We start from the raw sequence: 20,631 nt of genomic DNA on the forward strand, positions 1-20,631 counted from the left end.
TTATTTTTCTAAATGTGGAATGGCAACTTTCACCCAGTCATGTGGGAGGGCCCAGGGAGGCAGCCCCGCCCTAGCGCAAACTCCTTTACTGAGGCTGTTTTTAGCAAGGCCTTTGTTTTGGGGTTTTTTTGGTTAAAATTTTTTTTTTAACATAAATTTTTGTTGCTCTTTTTTTTTTTTAAGATTTTTATTTATTTATTTGAGAGAATATGAGAGAGAGTACATAAGGGGAGAGCGGGAAAGGGAGAAGCGGACTCCCGGTGAGCAGGGAGCCGGATGCAGGACTCGATCCCGTGACTCCAGGATCATGACCTGAGCTGAAGGCAGTTGCCTAACCAACGGAGCCACTCAGGCGCCCCGGTTTAATTTTTTTTTATTATTTATCTATTTGAGAGAGAGCGAGGGAGTCAGCACGAGTGGGAGGGAGAGGGAGAAGCAGGCTCCCTACTGAGCAGGGAGCCCAAACTGGGGCAACCCAGGACCCTGAGATCATGACCTGAGGCGAAGGCAAACGCTTAACTAAGCCACCCAGGCGCCCCTCTTGGTTTTTTAAAAAAGATTTATTCATCTTCATTTTAGAGAAAAATTTATCACAAGCAGGAGGGGCAGAGGAAGGGGGAGGGAGAATCCCAAGTCAGCTGCGCTGAGCGCAGAGCCCGCAGAGCCCGAGGTGGAGCTCCATCTCAGAACCCTGACAGAGGTCATGACCTAAGCCAAAACCAAGAGTCGAATGCTCAACCGACTGAGCCACCCAGGCACCCCTAGGCCTGGTTTTATCCCTAACTCGGCCGCCTCCCTGCCAGAAGGAACTCCAACAGAGCCTTCTGCCCATTACATTTTTCCCAAAATGTGATCTGTGCCCACCGCCCACCCATCCAATTTATAGGGACCTCTCCCAGAGTAAGCTGTGAGCACTGCACTTTGTCAGGTTCTTTTGATCACGCATCCTGGTCCCTTTTTGTTCTCGCTGGAGTTTCCTTTCTTGCAGTCTAGTCTTTCCCGGGAGCCAGCATGGGTCCCAGAACCCTGCCGGTTTCCCGCTGCCGCGCCGCCAGACCCGTAGGCTGGGACACTGCGCCGCCAAGGGAGGCCGCTCCTCGGGTGCCAGGAGTTACCCCGAAAGACAAAGAGGGACCCCCGTGTGGGACGGCGCTGGCGTTCAGGGAGGCTGGGACCGCGCAGCGCAGACCCGGCGGCGACCTTACGCTCCCACCGCTTCCGGGGCCCGCCCCGCCCCTCCGGCCAGCGCCTCGCTCTTCCGAGTCTCTATGGTACCAACTTCCACCGCGCGCCACTCCTCGCGAGACTTCGGCGGCGCAGCAATGGCGAGATCGTGAGTGCCGCTGACGGGAGTCAGGAGAACGGGCTGGGACTGGGCTCGGGCGAGATCGGGCCGGGGGAGACCCGGCAGGCCAGGGCCGCCTGGAGCGGAGCGGCGGCTGGGGGCGCAAGGCCCCTGCGGGCCTGGACAGCCGCCCACGAACAAGCTCCCGCCTCTTCCCCAGATGCCGCGTCACTGCTCCGCCGCCGGCTGCTGCACACGCGACACGCGCGAGACGCGCAACCGCGGCATCTCTTTCCACAGGTCAGCGCGCGTGCGTGCTTGCGCGCGAAGGTTCACGGGCGCATGCGCCCGTTCCTCACCCCTCCCTTCCCCCGCCCCCCCGTGGAGCCACGATTGCGCTTGCGCCTTCCTCTGTTTGGCGCGAGGCTTGTACTTGTAGGTGGGAAAGGGTGAAGGGGGCGGTGCCGGTGCGACTGAGTTTAGTTGGGAGAGGAAGCACGGGAGATCCACGAGCCTGGGGCCTTCTGTTCTGTGACTCTTAACCTACTAGGTGATACTAAGGAAGTTGCTCTCCCTGAGGCCTCAGTTTCATCATGTGGGCTTGGGAGGACGGTGTTTACCCGGAGAACTGAAGGGAGGTCTGGTGGCGGCATGTGCAGGACCAGCCCTCGCCTCCTGGAGAGCTTGGGCAGCTGGAGCCCAGGGCTCCAGACACCCTGGTGCTCACTGGTTTGTGGCTCCGCAGACTTCCCAAGAAGGACAACCCGAGGCGAGGCTTGTGGCTGGCCAACTGCCAGCGGCTGGACCCCAGCGGCCAGGGCCTGTGGGACCCGGCTTCCGAGTACATCTACTTCTGCTCCAAACACTTCGAGGAAAACTGCTTTGAGCTGGTGGGAATCAGGTGAGCTCCCTTGGCGACCATCGCTGGGGTAGGGTTTAAAGCATCAGAGTAGCTGGCCGATTGGGGCAGCTGTAGGGCCAGAGGAGGAGGGTCCTGCAGTCACTGGCTGGGGGACCAGACAGACCTGGTTCCCAGCGCAGCTGCCTCTTCCCAGCTTTGTACCTCAGTGACAGGAAGACCCATCCCCTCAGGATAACTGGGCCAGTGACAAGGGAGAAAAACATTAGCTTTTTCAGAGGCTGTTGCTTAGAACCCAAGTCCTCCCAGCAAGTCCACAATGAAATTTTTCTTTTCATTGTGACCAACTAGGCTGGTCAGCCTAGTTCCTGTGTAGCCTTTCTACACCTTCACTTTGAGGAGTCCTGCAGGGAAGAGAATGGGTGTAACTCTACCTAACTTGGTATTCCTTAAATTAAGTGATTGCAAAATGTCTACCCACCTCCCGCAATGCTAGCATGGGAGAACCTGATCCAGGGTGCTGGGGGCATGCTAGCTCTGTGCGCTGCAGGTTGCCCTGGATGGCAGTATGTGTTCTCCATCTCATCCAGGCTGCTTTCCCCCACAGTGGGTATCACAGGCTGAAGGAGGGGGCAGTTCCCACGATATTTGAGTCTTTCTCCAAGTTACGCCGGACAACCAAGACCAAGGGGCACAGTTACCCACCTGGCCCCCCTGACGTCAGCCGGCTCCGGCGATGCAGGAAGCGGTATGTGTGCTGTGGGTGGAGGGTGCCTTGCTCCCACCCCAAGTCTGAGAGACTGGGGTTTATTTAGGGTGTCTGCCAGCAGTCATGCTGGACAGGGTTCTGAACCAGTAGAGTGGGCTCGGTGGGCTGCTGAAGTGGGGTCTGGCAAGGCCTTGGCCTGGCCTATTAGTCTCTTTCTCTCTCTCTCTCCTCTCAGCTGCTCTGAGAGCCGAGGGCCCACGACTCCATTTTCTCCACCTCCACCTGCTGATGTCACCTGCTTTCCTGTGGAAGAGGCCTCAGCCCCTGCTGCTTTGCCTGCCTCCCCCACTGGGAGGCTGGAGGCTGGCCTCAGCAGCCCCTTCGCAGACCTCCTGGGGCCCCTGGGTGCCCAGGCAGATGAAGCAGGCTGCAGTGCCCAGCCCTCGCCGGAGCGGGAGCCCGACAGACAGCCGTCCCCCCTCGAGCCACGGCCCGTCTCACCCTCAGCCTACATGCTGCGCCTGCCCCCCCCGGCCGGTGCCTACATCCAGAATGAGCACAGCTACCAAGTGGGCAGTGCCCTGCTCTGGAAGCGGCGGGCTGAGGCCGCACTCGATGCCCTGGACAAGGCCCAGCGCCAGCTGCAGGCCTGCAAGCGGCGAGAGCAGCGCCTGCGGCTACGGCTGAGCAAGCTGCAGCAGGAGCGCGCCCGGGAGAAGCGGGCACAGGCGGATGCCCGCCAGACTCTGAAGGAGCACGTGCAGGACTTTGCCATGCAGCTGAGCAGCAGCATGGTGTGAGGGAGGGGCTGCCGGCCCCAGGGCTGCCTGTTGGGGCGTCAGCCTCTTCCTCCCTTGGAATCCGCCTGGAAAGGGACCCAATCTGAGCTGTGTCCACCAGACCTGCCAGATGCCATAATAAAGTGGATTCTAGGAGGCCCTGCTATCTGGCTCAGCTGCGGCTGGGGCCCCTCCCCTGGAGTCTGAGCCCTCAGCTGTGGAGAGCAAGAAGTGCAGCTCTTGCCCGCCCCTCCTCATGCAACTCCTGGCTCCACAGGGTTTTCTGAGGGACAGGATGGTGTGAGCAGAGGCCAGGGGCAGCACCAGGAACCTTCTCCTTGGTACCTGTAACAGCCCAGACTCCCGCAGTCTCGTCTTTTTGAAAACACTCATGAAACCCAGGCTAGACTCCATTTGCAAGGACACCTGCATGGCTTCCATCCACTGGCCCAGTTTTGGCCCGGTCTGCCCAGAAGTCGGTACGGTACAGCACTTCAACCCCAGCCTGCAGACCAGCTACCCCCTTATCCCTGGGCCTGGCTTATCTGAAAAACGGACAAAGACAGCAATTTCTGACCTGGCGCTGTATGCTTGGCAAGTAGTAAAGGCCCAGCAATGACACTTCTAGTCCCCAGAGGTCTGGGAAGAGGTGGGGAAGCTTGGAGGCAGCCTTGGGGGCAGCAATCCCGGCCTCAACCTGAGTCCCTGTTGTTCTTCAAGTTGACTGGAATGTAGGCTTCCCTGCATCTGTGATGGTGGCAAACAGCTCAGGGTGTGGGGTGGTTTTAACTGCACACGTAACCTCCCTGCTGGGCTTCGGCCACGGTAGCCCCAAGAGCATAGCTGAATTCTCCCTGGTCCTGGAAAGTGCCACACAATGTTCTGAAATTGGCTTTCTAGGATCCTTGGTGTGTAAGTTCATTTATTCATATGTTTAGAAGAGAAAGTCAAGCGACCGGTTACAAGGGTCCACTGTAGAGCAGGGTTTGCGGATCATTCACTGGGGTTTCCAGGCTCACAGAGGCTCATCTTGCACTGGGCCGTTTCCTAGCTTACTGGCGGCCTTATGGACTCCCCTTGCCTGAGGGTGCCCACCTGCCACTGGGGTTCCCCATCCGTCCGTACACAGCACCTGAGACTCAAGGGCCGAGGAGAGGCAGGCGCCACGTTTGCGTGGGGGCACAACCGGAAGAAGGATGTGAAGGACTGTCTCCCCGAAAGTAGCCCCCTGGTAGCCGGGGTAGAAGGGTCCCTGGGATTCTTGTTGCCAGAAAGAAAGCAGAACAGTGCTTTCTGTGTTAGGGTGGACTCCCAGGGCCTTCTGTTGGGGGATGGGGAAGGATGCTGGGGCAAGGCAGCCTTGGGGCTCCAGGGTTCCCCTCGGAGGGGAGGGGCTAGCCTGGATTCCACCCCCACAACCGGTCACCCCAGATGGGGCCGGGAGTTGCTGACACGGGTAGAGAACTGGACAGGACTGGCCGGTCCCAAGCACTTGGGCCACCTGATCCGTCCTCAGCTCAGGGACTATGCCTATGAGGTGTGTGTAGTGGTTAGCACTACTATGGTCTTAATGGCATGTCTGTGACAAATACTTAGAGACAGATGGGGACCCAGGGGGCACCTTCACTGACTTCTCCCTGGCGCAGCTGGGGGCCCTTGATGTGCACACAGTGGGGTGGGATCCTGCAACCCCTCTAGAAGCCTGGCCCAGGCCAGAGTGGCTGGCCCCTCAGGCTAGGAGCTGACTCAGAGCCCTTCACACCCCCAAATTCATCTGGAGTTAGATTCCATGTGCCTGTTACTGTTGCCCACCCACAAGCTCCGGGTGATAGCAGGGGCCCTTACAGCAACCTTGGTGAAAGTGAGGGGGTACTGTGTAGCCCCCCCTCCCCCCCCCGGGACAGAGGGACCTTGGCACTAGGACCCAGTGGCCAGATCCACAAGCCATGCACAGTCCCTGCCGGATGGGCAGCCCCACACCAGCTCCATGGTGGGCTTTCCCACTGCTGGGCCCTGGCTTCCCACCCATACCTCCACCTGAGAAGACGGTTCCACCTGGGGGGCCTGTTTCACCATCCACTCCCTGTGGGACCTGTGTCCTCAGCAGTGAAATGGGGCAAAGGCCCCGTGTCCCCTTTCCCTTTGAAGGCTCTGGGCAGCCTGCCCCTTGGCTGGCAGGTCCAAGCGCTCTGCCTCGGGCCTCAGCGTGGCCAGTGTAGTCTGCAGTGGGCAGGGCAGGCATGGTTATTCTCGAGTGGGCCAGCACCGCGTGGGCCCTCAGATGTCAGCACCCAGCTCCGCACACTGCTTGTCGGAGATGTGGGAAGCCAGGGAGTCTATGATGTCAAGCAGCAGCTGCTGGCTCAGCGAGCGCAGCGTGGGCAGCTTGGAAACCTGCAGGAGGCAAGCAGAAGGCCCAAACGGGATGGGACCGGATTCACGGGAGGGTCAGGGTGGGCTTCGGGGTCTCCCCAGAGCTCCACCAAGCCAGGGCACGGCTGACTCTGAGTGAAACGGGGTGGCCCCTCTGCTTGGCTCACCCAGGGCCCCCTGCCGCAGGAGATGAGCAGCTTCCACGCGCCCCACCCCGCACCTGGCCAAGGCAAGGCCAAGGGGAAGTGGCTCCTGAAGAGGGGTGGGCGGCGAGCGCGGGGCTGGGAGGGCCCTGACCTTGGTGAACTGGTGCACGATGATGTGCAGGCAGTGTCGCTTCATGTCCAGCGCCTGGGTCTTGTCAGCCGCCTCCAGGATCTGGAACGGCAGGTTCCCTGAGGGGCTGCTCCCTCTCTCACCCGCCCGCCCAGGTTCAGGGAGGCCCGTGGGCACCACCGAGCTACCTGAAGTACGTTCTGCACTGTCACGTTCATCTCTAGGTTCTGCTTGCAATACGCCTGCAGCCGGTTGTTGTAGAAGCCATAATAGTAGGGGGCCGCAAACAGGTAGCTGGGGGCTGGTTAAGGAGCTGCCGGCCCAAGGAGCTTGTCCTCCCGCCACCTGCCCATCTCCCCTGGGGGGGTGCAGCTGGAGCCCCAGGCCCAGCAGGGGCGGAGGAAACCTGAGCCCCCTCCTGCTTGCTCAGAACAAGGAAACCCACCCCAGCACAAGGGACGGACTGGAGCCCCAACTCGCTCTCTACACGGACTCTGAAGTACTTGGGGTCGAAGGCCCTAGTCCAGACCCAAAGAAAACGCAGGAAGCCTCTCCCAAGAAAACACCCACGTGCCCGTTTGCAGGACAGACCATGGCCTCACAGAGCACGGAAAGGCATCTCACACCCAGTTCAGACCCCCAAGAAGTGACGTGATCAGGAATCCCTCCATGGCGGTCTACTCACCTGTCACACACAACGCTAACCAACCCCTTCGTCTGGGCAGTGATGAGGGTCAAGAACCCACCCACCCCTCCTGGCTGCAGACCAATCCGTTCAGGGAACCCCAGAAGAGCACCAGGCACCAGGGAAGCCAGGACCAGCCTGCCAGTCTCCAGAGCTGCCTGAGGTGGGCCCTGGGAGCGCCCCTGGCGGGGGAGGATGCAGAGAGTCCTCGGGCGGCATGTTGACCTCACCGTAGTATATGTAGCGTAGCATGGACTCGAAGGCCTGCCTGCTGGGCACCATCTCCCCAATGGAGATGTTCACCTGGCCATCCTCTGGCATGAAGGACCGGAACATGGCCTCGAAGTAGCTGCAGACAGGGGCGGGGGGAGTCCTGGCTCTTAGCAAATGCAGGCAGGGTGGGGGCCTGCCCGGCCCTGCCACCACATACCCCCCACCCACCCACCCACCTGGAGCGGGCGGCCAGGATGGCCTTGTGGGCCGGTCTCGGGTGCCCATCCAGCAGCAGAGTGATGTCACAGAACTCCGCACCTGCTCCCTCCAGGTACGCCTTCATGTCCTGGATCAGAGATGTGCCTGGTGGGGAGGCCAGAGGGTAGTGTGGAGGGTCCTTGAGCAGATGCCTCCCGCCCCCCAGCAGACCCTGAGCCATCGGCCTCAGGGCCCTACGGGCACTGCTGCTTGCACATCTGCCCATGTTGCTGCCCTGAACAAACCTGCCCCCGGGGCCAGAGGCCCTACTCCGGCCCGCCCCCCAGAGTCTGATCTGTGAGCCCTCCTCCCCGCCCTTGTGCTTGAGCCCCCTCTGGGCCTGGCAAGCACTGTGTCCCGCCACGTGTCACCCAGGGCCAACGGCCAGAGGCAGCACAGGGCCCGGGGAGTCAGGGGATGAAGGAGACAGTGCTGTCCCTTCCCGGGCTAGGTGGGGACAAGGGAGGCACCAGGAACGTCTGAACTCTTCGGACACGCTTCCCCCTCATCAGGCCCCCCAAGGGCGGGCGCGCCTAGAAGAGCAGCTCAGTGACTAGTCACTGTGACCTGAGCACGCTGCTCCCGACGGAAGCCCTCAAAGCTGAGGTCAGTCAGGGAAGCCACCCTTGCCAGACAGGGGCCCTGTGCCGGTCTCAGGAACGGGCTCAGGAGACTGCCCGCCGCGGTCGATGCCTGTGGGGCGGGGCGTCTTCCCTCCAGTGAGCTGGCTGGCTGCCTGCCCCAGCCCGAGCCCCAGGAGCACTCCAGGTCCCCTGCGCCCAGACCCCATGCTGGAGGCCAGGCAGGTACTGCTGTGGCTCCCGTCTCCACCCAAGACGAATGCCATCCCTGTGTGCTGTGTGCTGCCCCCAGGGATGGGGCCTGGGTCCCTACCGATGTCCACGGGCTGTTCTGAGGGGGCGCGGGCAGGCGGCTGCTGCTTCCGCCGCACGATCTCCACTATCAGTGGGGAAGAGAGGCGCTCGAACTCCTTCATCATGATCACCTGGTTGAAGTGGGACTCCTTCACCACGAAGTTCAAGCAGTGCTCCTGGGACACACAAGCCGGAGCAGGCAGGCAGGGTCAGGCCATGGCCGACGGGGCAGCAGCCTGGCTGGGACGGCCTGCAGTAGGGGGCTCAGGGGGCCACTTCGGGGGGCGGGGGGGGAGTTTGGCAGCGGGGAACAGTGGGTTGTGCCCCCCGGGCCCGCACCTTTAACTGGCCCAGTTGCAGCCTGGCGGCGCTCTCACACACAACCAGCACGTTCTGCAGGTCCACGGAGGCCTCGATGTACTGTCGGCACAGCTGCTCCAGGCGGCACAGCTGGAAGCTCAGTGCCAGCTTGTACACGTCCATGATGAGCAGCACGTCCTCCACATGGCCTGCAGCCAAGAGCTGCCTGAGCCTCGGGGACATGGGGAGAGGAACAAGTGCCGGGCAGGGCAGGAGGGAGGACAGGGTCCGGGGCTCTGGGACGTCAGGCAGCAACTCCACCGCACGAGTGGCCATGGGTGGTCGTGGCCCCCGAGCCTCGGGCTGCCCACCTGCCCCCCCCCCCGCTCCCCCCCCCCCCCCCCCCCGGCAGCACACCTTTCCGCGGGTACTTGATCTTGTCCGTGTAGAGGAACTGCATGAGCACTTCGAAAGGCCGGGCCTCAGCCTCGCGGATGGCCACGTGCAGCAGGGGCGGCCGGGCCCCCCCCACGGCCCCCCCCACGGCCCCACCAGGGACCTCCCTGGGAGCTGGGGCTGCCTCCTCCTCCAGTTTCTGCAGGGAGAGGAAGGGGAACTCAGGGGTGCCCCGTGGATGCCGCCGCCCTGGCCGGAGGGGCCTGGGCAGGCACCTCACCTGGGCCAGCCGTTCCCGTGCCTGCACGATCTTCCTGCGGAGCCAGCGGCTTCGAGCTGTGACAATGGCCACGTGGCCCTGCACACACTCCTCCTTCTGTAGCAAGAATGACGCCTCGGTGGGGAGCACGGGACCCTCCTCCTGGCAGGGATGGAGGTCCGGCCAGCCCGCGGAGGGGGTCTGGGGCTCCAGGCACGAGCAGGAGACCGGCCACGCCTCGGTGCACAGCCCCCACCCTGCAGCATGGCAGGCAGGCTGGGCATGGGGAAGGCACCCACCTCGCCCAGCACAAACTCCACGTCGCAAAACTGGCGGCTCTCCCACAGACGCCCGTAGTCCTCATGCAGCGTGCACTTGGGGTAACAGGAGAACTGCCAGAGGAGACCCCAGTGTTCCCACGGGAAGCCACCACTGGCTCAGGCCCTGCCCTCCTCTGGGCCACACACCTCCAGCCCAGCTCAGCCCAACTCCAACCACTGGCCCAAGCCTGCTCCCAGGCCTCTGCGGGCTCCACTGTGAGCCCCCAGTGCTGCGCCACCCACCCCACCCTGCACGGAGGTTCCTCAGACTGCCCTCAGCCTAGAGTCCCCTATCCCGTCTGCCCGACTCCTCGGGTGGGCTGCCATCCCACCAGACACAGCCCTGACTCTGGTGTCTCGGACAAGCCCCCCACCCCCACTGGGCCTCAGTTTCCATCATCTGGGACCCGTCCACCCTGGCTGGCCCCCCTGCCCTCAGCCCATGAGCCCCACCTGGAACCGGTACATCTCCCCACTGCGGATGTTGTTGTCCACGGTGCCCCCGAAGATGTACATGGCGTCCGAGATCACAGCGGCTGCATGGAAGAGCCTTCCGCTTGGCAGCTGGGCGGAAAGGAGGAGGGGCAGATAAGTAACCCCAACAAGTACTTCTCTGAGCCTCAGTCTCCCCATTTGTGAGAGGGGCTGACCACAGGACTGGCATGGGGGCAGTGATGGAGAGCAGTCAGGGCGCCGACCCTCACCTCGGAGGCCGGCGGGGCAGGCTGCTTGGCTGTGGTGGTGCCAAAGTCCAGGCCAAAGACATCTCGGGACTTCTTGAAGCCACCCCGCTCCTCAGAGGCCAGGGCAGGCGCCTCCTCGGAAGCAGATGCTCGCTCTGGCACCTCAGCCCCGCCGACCTGGAGGGGAAAGACATGCAGGCATGGGACTAGTCCACCAGGGCCAGGCAAGGCAGCGCACACCAACCTCCCAGCGACCCTGTTCAAGAGCGAGAGGTTTGGGAGGGGCGGAGCCACAGGATGAGGGCCCTCGCGGCATGGCTCAGAGGGGGAGCCGGCAGCAGTCAGGGTGGGCTTCTGGGAGAACATCCTCGGCACCGTGCAGACATGACAGGAAGTGTTAAAAGCCCGCAGGCTGCGAGAATGGAGAACAGGGACCCAGGGTGGCCACCGTGCCTGGCAGCACGCACCTCACTGTCGGAGCTGGGCTGGACGACCTCCCAGGTCTGGAAGTCCACATCATAGCAGTGCAGCTCATTAGGCAGTGTGTTGTCCGCCGCGCCCCCAAACACGTACAGGTGGCGGTCAAAGGCCACCATGGTGTGCCCGTAACGACGCTGTGGGGGGGGTGGGGAGCCACGAAGCAGGTGCTCCGTGGGGATGCGTGTCCACCTGGGGGCACGTGACAGTGAACTAGTGCCAGGGTGGGGGCTCCTGCTCCCCCATGGCCTCCACCTGGGTCCTGAGGCCTCCCCACAGCAGGCTCCGGGCTGACCAGCCAGCTCAAAGGAGGGCCAGAGTGCATACGCCCAATGCCCCTCATCCCCTTTCGCTCTGGCACCAGCCCTGCCTGAGCCCCCTTCTATCCCCGAGCCATAAAGCAGGCAGCAGCGGTGGCCCACTGTCTCCCCCCACCACCTCTCCAGATCTGTTCCCGCTGGCTCTGAGCCCTCTTTGTGGCCTGCCGCTGTGAGCACTGAGGCCAGGATGGAGACGCAGGCCTGCATGCAGTGTGGCTCTCCTCTCAGGCCCGGCCAGCCCGGGGCAGGAGAGCTGGGTGGGTGGCAGCAGGATTCCCCCTGCCTGGAATGTCCTGAACTTTCTCCTTCCCAGCCCACACCTCTGGCCTCCAGGGCAGCTCCAAGTCCCCTCCCAAGCCTCTCTGACCTACAGCAGAAGCTCCCTATTCCCTCCCCAGAGCCAATGCCCAGCCTGCGCCACCGCCGGAGCTCGGTCCCCATCACGAGGGCTGGCCTGCAGCTAAGGACAGCATAGGCTGGAGGCTCTCAAGGCCTGAGCACCCCCCTCGTCCTCTGCCATGGTATGAGATCTATACCAGCCACATTTGTTACCGGTGGCACTGACCAGGTCATTCGCCGGGCAGGAGCCATCCTCCACACTGGACAGACAGAGAGGACAGCCGAGCCCCATCTTGCTCAGCCGCAGCCACACCCCAAGGGGCCTGCTTGCACAGTTTGAGGGCACCCACATCTCCTCGCTCCTCGCTCCCCGGCCCCCCCAAACCCGGCCTGCCCTGTTGTGCCACAGACGCGGGCGCCCACCACGGGTTCCACCACCAGGGTGCTCACGTCTTGTCCTTGAATTCGAACTGGAAGAGGTTGTTGGTTATCTTGGCTCCGCTCTGCCCCGAGAACACAAACATCTTGTCCCGGCACACGGCCACTGGGAAGTTGCAGCAGGACGGCGGGATCTCGCCGCTCTGAGCCACCTGCGGTAAGGGAAGGCAGCTCAGCCAGAGCCTCCCGAGACCCGGTGCTCGGGGTCAAGACTTACACTGCTGAATTGGGACTACTTTCACTCCTGAAACTTCTTCCGTGAATGAGGGTTCATAGATTAATTTCTGTAGAACAGCGTGAAGCCCCACTTCACCCACCTAACATGGGCCCAGTTTCTAACAGTTGATGCTAAAAATCATCACTACAAGGGAAAGACACCCCAGGGGGGAGACAGTGGAGCAGTCAGACAGATCGCCCAGAAAGAGCAGCAAGCAGGACACCCGCCAGCAGGCTGAACTCGCGGTGTTCAAATAAGGGTGGATTCTACCCAAGCTGCCCAGTCACCGGATGTGCTGCCATCAGAAGCCCAGAGCCTTTAGTCACTAGGTAAGTGCTGCGGGAATCGGGCAGGAAGTTGCAAGGAGGGTGAGGCTGAGAACGAGGGCTTTGGCAAGGGGAACAAAGCAGTCCCTACCCCGGCCCCCCCAAACCCCTCACCTCCTCCCAGCATGTGAGCTCGCGGTCCTGGAGGCCAATGGTCCACATGTCGTTCAACCTGCATTAGGACAGGGGGGGGTCAGGATCTCCACAGCTGGGGCTGGTGGCAAGGTGGGCCTGGGCCCGGCCAGGAGGGATGGCTCCAGGGAAGGACACATCACGCAGGACTCTGATCGGGGCCCTAGGGAGCAGCCATGAGGTGGGAGCTTCAGAGCAGGGGGGCTGCACTGAATCCCTGCTATGTGCCCCCCCAGCCCAGACAGGAATGCATGGCCTCATTCCCAATGTCCAGCCAGCGTGGCAGGGTCCGTCTCACTCGGCTGACCCCTGGGGCTCGGAGAGGACTTCAAAGAGTCAACACTCACAGAGACCACCACTAACATTGCCACCACTTGGAGCCGCTGCTGCTGCTGCTGCTGCTGCTTTTTTAATTAATTTTTTTTTTAGTAATCTCTACATCCAACATGGGGCTCAAACTCACAACCCCTAGATCAAGAGTGGCACGCTCGGGCGCCTGGGTGGCTCAGTCGGTTAAGTGGCTGCCTTCGGGTCAGGTCATGATCCTGGAGTCCTGGGATCGAGCCCCACGTCTGGCTCCCTTGCTCAGCGGAGAGCCTGCTTCTCCCTCTCCCTCTGCCTGCCACTCTGCCTACTTATGCTAGCTCTCTGTCAAATAAATAAAATCTTTAAAAAAAAAAGAGTGGCACCCTCTTCTGACTGAGCCAGCCAGGCGCCCCACCCCTTGGAGTTTCTATGCTGCTGAGATGTTGGGGAATGAGCACATGCTACTTTTATAATCAGAAAAATACAGCAAAGCCAATTTCCTAAAATGAGGAGAAGGCCTGGTACACGGGCAGGAGCCCTAGGTTGTCATCCACAGGGGAGGGGCTGGGTCTGAGACCTGCGGCTGCCGCCACCTGCTCACACAGCCCCTCAGGGTCCCTCCTCACTGTGGGCCTGAGTATCTGCACCCCAGCAATTCAGGGGGCCACCCCCCACCCCACAACTCTGACGACACCCAGCTATGACACCTGTTGCCGTGGAGACCAGCACAGTGGCAAAGAGCTGCACAGACGTGGGCCAGACCTGCTGCCCCCTTGGACACCCCCAGGAGGGGCCTCCGGGGTGCCAATCCTTCTAACCTCCGTGGGCTTGGGCGGGAGCTCTGCTCAGTTGCCCTCCACCTCCATCCCCTCACTCCCGTGCACGACACCACCCTCCGGAGATACCCCAGCCTGAGCCTTCGCATACCAGGAAGGCCCGCTCCGGGCCTCAGGACACTGGCGGGGCTGCTCGGAGGTGGGGTGCTGGGGCCGGGCACCACCTACCTGGCATTGCCATCATAGCCAGCGAAGATCCACAGCTTGTCACTATACACCGTGGCACCGTGGGCGGACCTGGCGACTGGCAACCTGTAGCGCGAGGTGGGGGGGTGAGGAACGAGGCCACCCAGCACAGACGGGAGCCTCACAGCCCCATAAGGCCGGCCGGGACCCCAGGGCTGCGGCGCCTACATCTGCTGACACCAGGGCTCTGAGGATGCCAGCTCGGTGTCATGAGGCTGAGCTCGCGAGGTGGCACAGGGGGATGAGGAATTCAGATGTCCACGGGGTAAAGCCTTCTCCCAGCCACACCAAAATATCGAACAGTGGGGTGGGGGGGGGTGGTCCTGGCAAAACAGGACCAGAGAAGCACCCATCAGCTCTTTGAAAGGAGAGAATCTAAGGGCAGGGAGGAGGCCTCAGGCAGGCACAGCTGGGAGTGAGCACAACTCAGGCCTTTCTGGGCCTCAGGCTCTTCTTCTGTAAGGCTACAGGGGTCCCAGTGCAGTAGCCATCAGGACACCCCCCAAAGGTTTCAGCGAAGTTCCTCACCGTCCTTCAATCTTCCACTCCGTCCACTGGCCAGTTGCAAACTTATATTCAAAAAGGTCGTTTTTATTCTTCAAGTTAGAATTGGAATAAATGTCCCCAGTGTAGCCCCCTGGGTAGAGAGAGGGAGAAACTGTCAAACCCAAAGATAGCATCTCAGAGGCTTCAAACCCCAGGAGGTAGGGGCAGAATCTGGCCTCATTTAAGATGTATTCAGGGACTCCCTCCATAAACCTTGAGGAGCACCTCCTGCCTGCCTGACTCCTTACTAGGCTCTGGGGACACAGAAATGAGCAGAACCCTGTTCCCTGCCCCTGGTGGAGTGACAGAGGAGGGAGGTGAGCCACCCTCCTGCCCAGTCACAGGGGGGGACCATTCCAACCCTGCAAGATCGGGACAGTTAGGGAAAGGGGCCCCCAGGCCAGTGCAGGAACCCAAAGGCCCTGGAGATGAGAGGCATCTCACCGAAGACAAACATGCTGCTCCCATAGACAACGGCCGAGTGGTGGTAGCGGGGCGCCGGCGGGGTGCCAGTGGTGAAGGCCCTGGTTGCAGGGGGAAACAAGGCACGGGGGGTGGGTGGTCAACAGGGGTCAGCTAGCTGTGCAGTCCACACCACACAGGGCAGCCCCTGCCACCCCCAGGATTCCTTTCATTTTTGTATTTTGCAGGCAGTATCTATCTCGTTATAGAAACTTTTTTTAAAAGTTTTTTTTTAAACTTTATATTATTTTTATTTTTTTTTTTAGTAGGCTCCACGTGGGTCCAGCGTGGAGCCCAACACGGGGCTTGGCCTCACGACCCTGAAACCAAGACCTGAGCTGAGAGCAAGTGTCGGATGCTTAACTGACTGAGCCACCCAGAAGCCCCTCATTATAGAAACTTTGAACAAAAACTGCTGACAAGGAAAAAGCACAAAACCAGCACTAAGACTTGCCAGAAAGCACCATCTATACCTTTAGGTCACCCCCCGCCCCCTCCACACACACCTCTCCTATGCATATTGATGCCTCTGTATTGTAAATGGAGTCATGTGGTAGGTATTTTGTAACATCTGCTTTTTGGCCTCAACAGCCAGTGCGCCTTGGGCCTCCCGCTGCTCTGGACTGCACTGCACCAGGGCACATTCAGGGGCGCTGGGTCCCACCCGCAGCGGCCGGCCACATGCTTTCCTTATTGAACTAAAAACCCATTTATACGGCTTTCCTGGAGCGGCTCCTTTTCAGTGTTTTGTCCTTAAGCAATCGTTAGTAAAGGATCGTACAGTCTTTAAGGTGATTTTTAAAATTAATCTGTAACTACTGTCTATGTTATAAAAGCAAGTGTGAGGGGCGCCTGGGCGGCTCAGTCGTTAGGTGTCGGTCACGATCCCAGGGTCCTGGGATTGAGCCCCGCATGGGGCTCCCTGCTCGGCGGGAAGCCTGCTTCTCCCTCTCCCCCTCCCCCTGCTTGTGTTCCCTCTCTCGCTGTGTCTCTCTCTGTCAGATAAATAAATACAATCTTAAAAAAAAAAAAAAAGAGCAAGTATGAGAGGAACGAGACCTAAACTTCTATGGCAATCCCAGTGCTCAGTGACGTCCACCTCCATCAAAGGGGGGCAGTGAGACCCCACCACAGAGGGGACTCAGCAGACTGGCGGATACACACAGAGCTCCTGCCCGGAGCACGGCACCCGAGGTGACGCGGTGGTTCTGTGCGCCTCCTGCACAAGCAGATGGCAGAGCTCAGGAGGAAGCCCGGTACCTCCTAACCCTGGGGTCCCCTTCTCCCCTCAGCTGAGAGCTGCCCTCTGCGCAGAGCTGGAGACTGGAGCAGATGCGTACAAATATGCCGTGCCCAGAGAAGGCAGGTGTCTCGCCCAAAGCCACACAGCCGGGAGGGCCATCTGTGGGAGGCAGCCAGGGCTCGCATTCGGCCCACTACCCATGTGGGGTACTACCCGGGCAGAGGATGGGCCCCACAGGGTCACGGAGGGGAGGAGAACCAGTGTTGCCAGCCCCTGGAAAGCACCCTGCAGCAGCACAGGGTCGGTCCTGGAAGGACCCATCAGCCGATCCCCCGCCCCTCCGACCCCGGCCCCAGTGTCACCTCCCATAGCAGCTCCTGTCCCAGGAGACAGGCCCGGTGACTGAAGGGCTCTCCGGAGGCAGAATCTGAGGACCAGTAACCAATCAAACAGATCCCCGTAATTAAGAGGACTCAGAATAATCAATCTGAGTTCTGGACTAGGAAAGGAACCCAGAAGAGGGGAACACTAGGGGCCACTGTTATCTCCTCCTTGAAGCTTCTCTCCAGCTTTCCCCAGCATGACTCTGTTGGCAGTCAGGGCCCGGCACCAGGCTACGGAGTTCTGGGGAAAAGGGGGGGTGGGGCTGGGGCTCAGAGGCCACCCACCTGCACCAGGAGCAGTCCTTCACGTCGAACCGTAGGAGGTCGTTGAGCATGGTCTTCCTGAAAGACAGCCAGGGACAGGTGGGGTCAGTCCTGGGCTGGTCCCGGTCTGCTCTCCAGGACCCAGGAGACGGACACTGCAGCCCGGGCGTGGGGCGGTTGTGGGGACTCAGCCAGGGTCAGGCAACCAGCTGATGCCCAAGGGCATCATGATGACGCACCGCTCCCCAACTGGTGCGGGTACCAGGGCGGCAACACACATGGGACCCGCCTGCCTGGGGTCAGGTCCAAAACATGATCCTGGCTGCTTGAGGGCTCACACCTCACGGCAGGCTCCAGAACTGCTACTCCCACTCCCACTCACATGTCTCAGCGCCCCCTTCTCTGAGACTGTGCCACCACAATGCAGAGCTTCCCACATCTCAGGGGAGGCGCCTTTCCGCCTCTCTGATCTTCCTTCCACCTCTTTATTGCAAAGCCAACGTAACTACATCCAAGATACAATAAAATGGAAAACAAATCCACTGGCCACCTACCAGGACCTGCATGTTACCACCCAGCCCTTGTCAGTAAGAAGGAAGAAGGGAGTCAGCCAACAGGAGCCCAGCACCCTTACAGGCCAGGCCTGTATAGGGTGCCTCCTGCACCTCTCCCTCAGTCTGCACCAGGGGGCTGCGCTCCCCACCTGCATTTACAGAGGAGGAAGGGGCCCGGGAGATAAAGGGCGTGCCTAAGACCATGCAGTCAGGAAGCCAGGAGCTGGGAAGCAGAGATGTGACTGTAATTTCTCCCCTCTCCCATCTGCCCCTCCTCCCCCTCTCCTTCTCCCCCCTCCCCCTCCGGGACAGCGCAGGAACCCATCTTTCTTTGTACCCAGTCCACCTTTACAAAGTTGCACCCAGAGTGAGACAAATCTGTATCCTGTTTCTTGGTGCCACATTGTAGCAAAAGTATTTCTGCTTGTTGCTATACAGTTGCCATGCCAACTCGACCTGCTACAGAACACTGCTAGGGATGCTCCCCCTACTGCCCTGGGCTGGACCCCCGGCCTTTTCTGGTTTGGGGGATTGTCATCAAGGCTGCGGTGAACATCTGTGGGCAGATGTCTCCTCCTATTTCATTCCTTCCTGGGACATGCATTTATTGACTTGTCCGCGTGCTGGGTACAGGTCCCGTCCCGGGGAGGACACAGATAACAAACATCGTGTGCTCTGAGATAACCCTGAGATGATCTGGGCGATCTGTGCTCTTACCATGGAGCCAGCAAGAGATGCAGAAGGGGAGGGGAGGGCCGACGGCTGGTCCAGTTGGCCCTGGCGGTTGGGAAGGCCTCACTCACAGCAAATTCCAAAGAGAGGCAGGAAGGGGTGGGAAAGACGGAACAGCCAGTACAAGGGCCCGAGCAGGAGATGCTTGGTTCACTCAGAACACAGCAAGGCACTGGTGTGGCCCAGCGCCGTGCAAAACAAGGGCAGAGGAGCAGGATGGGCAAAAGTGTAGAGGGCCCCGCGGACCACCAAGACAGCTCGGGCTCCTAATCAGAGGGAGGGGAGCCATCCCGGGGTTATGTGCTGAGAAAGAACACACTGAGACTTGCATTTCCAAATGGATCCCTCTGACTGCTCATGGGGAAAGACACTGTGGGGGAGACAGGCTGGAAGCCAGCATCTGTGCCGGAGGAGACCATCCTGCCCAGTCTGCAGGTCCTCATGGGCTCCTGTGTACCCCACCAGCTCCAAGTCAGCGCCCCCCCCCCACCCCCAGGGAGTCTTGAAAGTCCTGAAAGGCTGCAGAACCAATCAGAGGCCGGCCCTTCTGGGCTTCAGGCCAACCCCTCCAGGAAGGCTTCCCTGCCCAGTTGAGAGGCAGGGACGGACTCATGGGCAGAATCGGTCAAGTGCAAATACTGCATCCGCAGTACCACTCAACCTCCATCCTGAGCCCTTCCCAGCTTTGTGTTCACTGACCCCCAGGAGCACACTGCCAAAGCAGGGCATATAGCCGCCCCACATACAGAGGAGGAGACCAGGGTGCAGCTAGTGCGGTTAAGCCACCTACCCAAGCCCAAAGTCACAAAGCTCTAACTTGAACTGAGCCCGGTCTATCCAGGAGACCAGAGTTCATGCCTCAGCCCCACATCTAGCAGGCTCCCAAGACTCCCAGAGCCCTGGTGGGCATCCCTGGCCTTTCCTGACCACATCAACGAATGAATGGAGGGAGGGCAGCCCTACCCAGACTCTAGGCCTCGTGCCATTCTGCATTCCCCAACCTCCGGGCCATTGCCCATGCTGATCCCTGGGCTTGGAACACTCTTCCTCCTTTACCTGATTCACTCCGACTTATCTTTCAGGTCATCAACCCCTCCAGGAAGGCTTCCCTGCCCAGACTAGGCCCCCTTCTCCTCTCCAAGCACGTCTGCTATGCCCACACCCAGTACTTAACATGGCCCAGCCCATGATAAGAGCTAAAACAGCTCTTTCCCTCTGGGAATGGGTCTTAGGGAACGCCATCTGAAGGAACCAGCTACACAAACCAAAGGTTTAGCTCAGCCATTATCTTTCACCAAAGGAGACCAGCCACAACTTTAGTGGGAACGTTCATGGGATGGAGGTGTGCCCACCAACAAAACACGAGGTCATTGTCAGGGAAGTTGTTTCCCAGGAATTTATAGCAATGTGGGAAAACCTTTACAAAAAGTGGAAAATATGGAAAATAAATAAAACTGTCCTCTAAACGCTGCCATGTGTAGCATGCTGATAAAGCCCCGAGAGAAGTGCAGTGAAGGAAAAGTGTCTGGGGAGCGTGACAGCCAGGGCGGATGTGTTTCTTTCAAGGCTGTGTCCACTCACTCAGAACAAGAGGCACATTTCTGTGTCCCAAGCATGTGCTACCCACTGAATGCTGTGCCGAGGGTCTTGAGGGCAGGGCCTCTCACATGGAGAAACTGAGGCTGAGCACTTAGCTAAGCCAGTCAGAACCACCATGTTTCTCCCTCCCTGGTCCAAATACCCTGATGCTCATGCTCACTCACCCATTGTCTCCACCAAATACATAGATGGCATCTTTATAGGCCACCACTGTGTGCTTGCTGCGCCTGGAAAAAAAAAGAATGGATGGGTGGCAGTGAGGCCGGGACCCTCCTGGGGGAGGAATGACACTAAGCACCCAGGCTGCTGCAGAAATGAGGTAACACCTCTCAGCTGCCAAGATCGAGAGAGATCCCGAAATTCCACAAGCACCCCAGGACCACCTGTATACGGGGACCCTGACACTGCCCTGGGACTCTCTGGACTCCGCACCCCACTGTAGAGCACCTGGGACCCCAGCTCCAGACCCACAAACACAACTTAACTCTAGTACCCTGCCCCAGGCCACCCCGCTCCCTGACTCCCTCAGAACCCCCTCCTCTGCCCTCGACATCACCCTGGACATCACCACTTCCTCCCCACCCCCCATGACCAGATCCCACTCTTGGACACCACGCCCCGACCTCGGCCCCTGGACCCCGCCCCGGGACCGCCTCAGACACCCCCCTTCCCCAAGAGCCCCTGAACTCCGCCGTACCGGGCCCCCACGAACTCGTCGCAGGGCGGGAGGCGCCGCCAACGATGCACTGTCTCGAAGGGCCCGAAGTTGAGTGTCAGGTACTCAACACTGTCCGAGCAGCTGTGGTCAAAGTCCACGCTCGGGGCTACCTTGGACCGCGCGCTGCCTGCCAGGGCGCCGGCCCCGATCGGGCCTCCCGAGCCCCCCGGCCCAGCCATCCCGGGTCCACGCCCGATGGGCCACTGGGTCCGCGGGACGTGCGGTCACCGCCCCGGGCCACCCCGGGGGACTACATTTCCCGGCGAGCCCTGTGCCTCCGCGC

The 20,631-nt window shown here is 60.5% G+C and overlaps 2 protein-coding genes across 4 annotated transcripts; one reads left to right on the forward strand and one right to left on the reverse strand.

Annotated features, from left to right (window-relative positions):
• Nucleotides 1–1,248: 1,248 nt before the first annotated feature.
• On the forward strand, nt 1,249–4,501 carry THAP7 (THAP domain containing 7). 2 transcript variants are annotated; one of them, XM_025857245.2, is made up of 5 exons: nt 1,249–1,333; nt 1,506–1,585; nt 2,031–2,186; nt 2,752–2,892; nt 3,089–4,501. In XM_025857245.2, the coding sequence occupies exons 2-5, from the start codon at nt 1,506–1,508 to the stop codon at nt 3,651–3,653; spliced, it is 942 nt and encodes a 313-aa protein (XP_025713030.1). In that variant the 5' UTR covers nt 1,249–1,333; the 3' UTR covers nt 3,654–4,501. The 2 variants fall into 2 exon arrangements, with proteins under 2 accessions (XP_025713030.1, XP_073745724.1); XM_073889623.1 differs by lacking the exon at nt 2,752–2,892 and having other exon boundaries at nt 1,284–1,585.
• A 35-nt stretch (nt 4,502–4,536) lies between these two features.
• LZTR1 (leucine zipper like post translational regulator 1) lies at nt 4,537–20,623 on the reverse strand. Of its 2 annotated transcripts, none has more exons than XM_025857240.2 (21): nt 20,328–20,623; nt 19,795–19,857; nt 16,767–16,823; nt 14,838–14,917; nt 14,376–14,484; nt 13,830–13,913; nt 12,502–12,559; nt 11,857–11,996; nt 10,738–10,939; nt 10,292–10,447; nt 10,041–10,151; nt 9,567–9,659; nt 9,289–9,429; nt 9,030–9,207; nt 8,652–8,821; nt 8,332–8,488; nt 7,416–7,542; nt 7,166–7,315; nt 6,470–6,575; nt 6,303–6,383; nt 4,537–6,026 (listed from the first exon to the last, which is right to left on the reverse strand). In XM_025857240.2, exons 1-21 carry the CDS (start codon nt 20,525–20,527, stop codon nt 5,910–5,912), a joined length of 2,580 nt encoding a protein of 859 aa, XP_025713025.1. In that variant the 5' UTR covers nt 20,528–20,623; the 3' UTR covers nt 4,537–5,909. The 2 variants fall into 2 exon arrangements, with proteins under 2 accessions (XP_025713025.1, XP_025713026.1); XM_025857241.2 differs by having other exon boundaries at nt 9,289–9,384; nt 20,328–20,619.
• Between the last annotated feature and the right edge of the window lie 8 nt (nt 20,624–20,631).

Source organism: Callorhinus ursinus, unplaced genomic scaffold (genome assembly GCF_003265705.2).
Source record: "Callorhinus ursinus isolate GAN/ISIS: 27379988/994484 unplaced genomic scaffold, GSC_fseal_2.0 scaffold110, whole genome shotgun sequence".
NCBI classification, from domain to species: Eukaryota; Metazoa; Chordata; class Mammalia; order Carnivora; family Otariidae; genus Callorhinus; species Callorhinus ursinus.